Source organism: Aquarana catesbeiana, linkage group LG10, assembly GCF_042186555.1.
Source record: "Aquarana catesbeiana isolate 2022-GZ linkage group LG10, ASM4218655v1, whole genome shotgun sequence".
Lineage (NCBI taxonomy): Eukaryota > Metazoa > Chordata > Amphibia > Anura > Ranidae > Aquarana > Aquarana catesbeiana.
This window is the reverse complement of record NC_133333.1, coordinates 184021900-184028686: the sequence shown is the minus strand read 5'-3', so window position 1 is coordinate 184028686 and position 6787 is coordinate 184021900. Positions and strand designations below refer to the sequence as shown.

The 6787-nt window shown below is 44.0% G+C and overlaps 1 protein-coding gene across 1 annotated transcript; it reads left to right on the top strand.

The window, feature by feature from the left end:
* The first annotated feature begins 3546 nt into the window (after positions 1–3546).
* On the top strand, positions 3547–5859 carry LOC141111071 (transcription factor HES-4). Its single transcript, XM_073603051.1, has 4 exons — positions 3547–3831; positions 3943–4038; positions 4699–4786; positions 5120–5859. The coding sequence occupies exons 1-4, from the start codon at positions 3724–3726 to the stop codon at positions 5674–5676; spliced, it is 849 nt and encodes a 282-aa protein (XP_073459152.1). The 5' UTR covers positions 3547–3723; the 3' UTR covers positions 5677–5859.
* Positions 5860–6787: the final 928 nt, after the last annotated feature.

Genomic DNA, 6787 nt, shown 5'->3' with positions numbered 1-6787 from the left:
CCTCCGCTCAGCGCTCCGCTCTAATCACATCCACAGCGATCCCCGGATACATCATCCGCCGAGCCACAGCATGAATGCTGGAGACATGCAGCCTCATCTCATGTCTCCGATTTATTATTATTATTATACACCATTTATATATAGATTTATTTTATTTTTTATATATAAAACTATGAGAGCTCCTCATGTCAGATGCTGGGACTTGTAGTGCCTTGGCATCTGCACAGTCGAGGAGTAATTTAGGGCTCATTTACAGCTAAACGCCATGTCTGGACACAGCGGCGCTCAGCACTATGAATGCATGATAAGCTTTGCACCAAAGTTTGTGTGTCGCAAGAAACCATCATCTCCGGATGCAAACTGTGCCCAGGGCAGATCAGAGCCCCTAGAATTGTACGTTAGGCCGACTTTGCACCGAACAATCTTTCGCCTTATCACACACATTACAATCTGATCATGCAATCGATAAAAAAACTTTTTTTGTCAGTGAAATATTTATTGATGTATGTTCCTGGACATTCAACAATTATATAGAATGCATACGTTAATTACAATAAATCAACTTTAGATCCACCAAAACTATTTAATACAAGAACCTTCCCAGCCAATCAGTTTGTATCCAACCATAGAGGCCCGTGCACTGTAGGTAGATCTAAAGCTGGCCATACACTGTACAATTTGATTGTGCCAAGGTTGTCCAATGTCATTTAGCTTTACCAAAACAATAAAATCTGACAAGGAACCAAAGCAATAAGTGTCAAATCAGGCAGGCCCTTGCACTACGTAGTTGACGGTAGATCTAGGGGAGATTGTACAATCAGATTGTATGGTGTATGGCCAGCAGCAGGGGTGGACTGACAACTCATGGGGCCCCCGGGCAATAGGAGAAGATTATGGGGCCCCCGGCCAATAGGAGATTATAGGGCCCCCAGGCAATAGATTATGGGGCCACACTGTATACACACACACAAACAGTATACACACACAGTATACACACACACATGCAGTATACACACACAGAATACACACACAGTATACATATACACATATATAGTATACACACACAGAATACACACACACAATATACACACACAGAATACACATACACACACTGAAAAGGTACTGGAGAGGCGGGGCAGCTATAATCTTGGGATTTTTAAAAAAACACAGATTTTTACATACTGTCCCTGGTTATATTGAGGCTGGCAACCCTGATGGGGCCCCTTAGTGGCATGAGGCCCTCTGGCAGTGCCCGAGTGCCCGAATGGTCAGTCTGCCCCTGGCCAGCAGTTACATGCAAACAGTGGCGGCACTGACCATTGATTTGTACAGGGCATGAATCTGGCCTGGTCACAGCTGTTGGCACACAGGGCATGGCAAGATTTGCGTTGTTTAGACTTGCAGGGTGTTAAAAACGTGGTTGTGGTGTATTTTACCACCCCCTTCCCCAAGCAGATACAAGCTGCTTAATCCTCAACGTAACCCATTTAAGAGAATGAGCCACGCTGCAGCTGCACTGCAATGCATTTGCAGGAAATGTTTCAGCATTTAAGGGGTTAACATAGGCGGTGAGGAGGTTGATACTCCTGTCAAACGCCTCTATAAGGGGATCCAAATACAGGGTGCTTTTCAGAGGTGCACATATAAACTTAGCCTGATCAGTGCTGGGACTTTTAGTGCTATGTCACCTGCATGGATGATATATAGAAATGCGCTGATTGAGGGATGTAAACTGTCACACTGCCTTGCAGCAGCCAATCATAAAAAAGGTGAAATTGTATTTCTCTATAGGCAGCAGCCTCATTATGCAGAAACAGGCCCAGCAACCTCGTCCCCATTATCACCCCATTATCACACCTATCACCTGCAGAATAAAAGGTCCCGGGGAATTAGGATTATGTAAATGTCAGGAATGGCTCACAAGGTGTCAGTGTGCCACTGAGATGCAAATGTCAGATTAGAAGAAAAAAAGAACTTTTCTTGTTAAAAAAAAAAAAAAAAAAAGAACTTGTCTATTTGGCTAGTGTATTCAATCACAGCAGGTCCTCTCAGGTGCAGGCTGGTGATTTTTTTAATTTGGGGGGAAAGTTGGTTGTTTGCATGTCAGGCTGTCTATACAATTCACTGTCAGCCAGAAGAGCGAGTATAACTCGCCAGAAGTCTGTGATGCAGAATGATGATGGACGGCCCTGTCTGGGCAGAGATCCTGCAACCATTTATAGATCAGATATGCAGATCTGACTGTCACAAGACACAGATCACACAATTGCTAAACCAGACGCATCCAGGAAATGTTTTTCAATGGCTGGGAGGATGTTGTTTTTAAAAGTAGGACAGTTTTGGGCGCAACGCGTTTGTATGCGAGTTTTACCGTTTGAATGCAAGTTTTACATGCGTTTGCTATCGACTTGAAAAAGAACGCACATTTTCTGAAAGCGCATTAAGGATGGAGCATGAAGGATTTTGATGCACTTTCACGAAAACACGCGTTCTATTAGAAGTCGATAAAAAAAACGCGCCTAAAAACATGTAAAATGTGCATACAATCTCGCTGGGCCCAAAATCCATCTCACCGATGTGAACCAAGCTTTACATGCAATTTGTACATAATTTTTTTCCTTTTTTTTTGCAGAGGGCCATGAAAACAGGCAGTTCATTCGACCACCTAGTTAAATTGCGCAATCACGGCTGGAGAAGGTAGTATATATTACTGCAAAACTATACAGCATATCGCATCAGGCAAGCTATACCAATGCCAATTTCAACCCATTTAACTGAAATAGACAGAGTTGCAACTGTGAACCAAAAGTTTGAGGCACAGTATTTTAAAAGAAAATACTTGTTCGGCTGAAAAAAAAGGGGGACTTTCAGGAGGCGACATTATCAGGGTCCACTACAGATCGCTTTATAGAGGGACGGTAGAGAGTGCCGCGTGAACGAAGCCTTTGGACTGTTGAGATTTTGAGCAAAGAATGTAGATAACTGTTCATATTTATGTTATTTTGATATTTTATGACAGTTTATTACATTGTATTTTGTTTTTTAACAAATACTTTCCATACATCAGCCAAGTTTACTAACACAGTTTGTAGTCAGCCATTGACTCGTGTTGTTGACTTGAGCAAAGCAAAGCAATAAAACCAAATTTTTATTCGTTATAAAGATCCATCAACACAAACTTCTCCAATTACCACTGATTTACAGCGCTGGGAATATTTTTAAGTGGAAATATTTACTCCATAGTGTTGATGTATTTTTTAAAATGTTCATTGTAGTGAGGCTTGAGAAACCGTTGCCTATTTACAGTAAATAACACATCAATGCCTGGATCCAGTTAGTTCTCAGCTTGAATTTCTCCCCATTGCAAAAACATCAACCCGAGCCAATCCTAACACTGAGCAGTGCATTGGGCGCCTGTCTATAGGAGGAGGGGGGGTGGTGGTGGAAAGTCTTGGGAGAAGGGGGGCCAGGAGGAGGGTGAGTGCTGTCCAATCAGAAAAAGCTGTGGGCGAGGCGAGTGTGGGAAAGAATGTAGAGAAGGTTTCACACGAATGGGAAGCAGCAGAGAGGAGTATAAATAGGGGAGAGCCCATAGACCGGGACAGACACTCAACACTCAGGCTCTGGGACTAGTCAGGTTACCTCTAGTGACTTTATACAACTGCTTTGCTACTGTCCGGATACAACCCCCCCATCCATCCTGTGTATTACCCCCATCAGATCATGCCTGCTGACAGCATGGAGAAGCCCACCGCCTCCCCTATTGCGGGGGCACCGGCCAGCTCTGCCCAGACCCCAGATAAACCTAAGAGTGCCAGCGAGCACAGAAAGGTAAATATCCCCCCCTGTAACCCACGGGTGGGTGCTGAAGATCACAATACAGGGATATGTTGGCAACTTGTACTGTAGCGTTGTACTCATGTCTTGCCTCTGTCTTTACAGTCCTCCAAACCTATCATGGAGAAGCGCAGAAGAGCTCGCATCAATGAAAGCTTGGGACAGCTCAAGACACTTATTTTGGATGCCCTAAAAAAAGATGTAAGTTGGCTGAACTTTTCCATTTGCTCCCTGCAGTCCTTCCATCTCTCCTGTCCCTCCTGTCCTTCCATCCCTCCTGTCCTTCCATCCCTCCAGTCCTTCCATCCCTCCAGTCCCTCCATCTCTCCTGTCCTTCCATCCCTCCAGTCCCTCCATCTCTCCCGTCCCTCCTGTCCTTCCATCCCTCCTGTCCTTCCATCCCTCCAGTCCTTCCATCCCTCCAGTCCCTCCATCCCTCCTGTCCTTCCAGTCCCTCCATCCCTCCTGTCCTTCCATCCCTCCAGTCCTTCCATCCCTCCAGTTCCTCCATCCCTCCTGTCCTTCCAGTCCCTCCATCCCTCCTGTCCTTCAATCTCCCAGTGGCTCAAGTCCTCCCATCCCTCCTGTCCTTCCATCTGTCCTGTCCTTCCATCTGTCCTGTCCTTCCATCTCTCCTGTCCTTCCATCCCTCCTGTCCTTCCATCCCTCCTGTCCCTCCATCCCTCCTGTCCTATCATCTCTCCTGTCCCTTCAGCCCTCCTGTCCCTCCATCTCTTCTGTCCCTCCATCCCTCCTGTCCTATCATCTCTCCTGTCCCTTCATCCCTCCTGTCCCTCCATCCATCTCTGCTGCCCACATGTCTCCCACCTTGTCACTGATCGCCTCCTTCCCTCTTTGCAGAGCTCCAGACACTCCAAGCTGGAGAAGGCTGATATCCTGGAAATGACAGTCAAGCACCTGCGGAACTTACAACGAGTCCAGATGACAGGTACATATCCGAGGCTCTTTATATTTCCACAATGATTGGTATTGATGAATGATGTAGGGGCTTGCAGGGTGTTTGTAGATGATCTGCTATAGGTATTGGCATGCTGGAACTTAATTACATTTTTATATATTTTATATTGTACGTATGATCAGAGTTTAGTAGCATCTTGATTTGCCTGCTGTGGGTTACGTAGAATTGTATTGATTCAGGAGCTTTTGTATGAAGCAAGCTATTCAAGTGCTAAATGATTATCACTTGTATTCAAGTGAGATGGTTCATAATCACATTCCTTAATCACCAGTACTAATGTAATGTTCTTTGTTTCTCCTGTAGCTGCACTATCAGCTGATCCATCAGTACTTGGCAAATACAGAGCAGGATTCAATGAATGCATGAACGAAGTGACCCGATTCCTCTCCACCTGCGAAGGCGTCAACACAGAAGTCAGGACCCGGCTACTTGGTCATCTGTCTAGTTGCCTAGGCCAAATTGTGGCGATGAATTACCAGCAGCCTCCTTCCAGCCAACCTCTGCATGTCCAGTTGCCCTCAGCACCGGTGGCCACTGCTCCTGTGCCCATGCCCTGCAAGATGACCTCCGCTGAGGCTGTGTCTCCCAAGGTGTTCCAGGGAGGCTTCCAGCTGGTACCAGCCACTGATGGACAGTTTGCTTTCCTTATCCCCAACCCTGCCTATTCCTCCAGCCCAGGACCAGTGATTCCTCTCTATGCCAATGGAAATGTCACCTCCAGCAGGGCACCACAGGCCCAATCCCCAGTCCAGGGACTCACCACCTTCTCTCACAAGATGCCACACATGTCCAGAACAGTGAGCCCTCTAGGTGGCAGCAGTGGACCTGACAGCACTGAGTGCGTATGGAGACCCTGGTGAACTGACCACACTTTGTAATCAGACTATATTTTTTTATTTATTGGTTCCGTTTTATGGGACCTTGCCTTAGAGAAACTCTAAACAAATATATTTATTTGCATCTATGAGGACATTACTTTTTTATTCTTAAAAAATAAACTTGTATAAATGACCCATTTTTGTATTAAAACTCTTTTGCTGAAATGTTTTTTTTTTTTTTTAGTTTTGTACATCTGGTACAAAGATTATGTAATGCCAAAGTTATTGTGTTGTTTTTGTGTCAAAAACTTCCTAAACTGCAGGAGTTTTATTCAATAAACTCTTTACATTTTATGATCTGGTGGTTTCTTGGGGAAGGGGGGACTAATGATCATTAACTTTTGATATGGATAAATGGGATTGCATTAGCTGTCTCTTTGAAGTTAATTATATGCAGCATGTGCCATATACACAATGTATATACATATGCAAACTGCAGGTATGGTGTATTTTGGTTTACTCATGACATCACAGATACTTTGTTCTAATCCTAAGGAGTCAAAATGTCAATGGAGTAAAAAAAAACCCAAAAAACAAACTATATATATATATATATATATATATATATATATATATATATATATATATATATCATATATGATTTATATTTAAAAAAATGAATTATCTGAATTAATTTGTGATGGCCCATTCTACTACTGACCGACTATTAGTCATTCATGTCATGGCATTTTGCATCCCATTATACACGGTCATGTCCCTATTACACAACATCTGATGCCATTCATTAGACATAGCAATGGTCAGGCTAATTCCCTCCAAAAAAGAAACAAAGCCCCTACTGTAAAAGTCAGCCTGGCTCTGGTAGGAAGGGGACAGGAGGGAGAATGAAGTTCCTTTGTGACAGGAGACAATTACAAGGTATAAAAAGAGCTCATCTATTATGCAGCGGGCTCCTGAGGAAGGTTATGATTCCACTGAATTGTCTCGGTTCTGAGATCTGACGGTTAATGTGCCTGTCTGCATCTTCCCTTTCCACTGACAGCAAGCAGATAAGATGATACTGTAAAATTGCACTGCCTTGCAAAGAGCTCATAAAAGACAAGAATTCTTTTTTATGTCACCATGGAGCCAC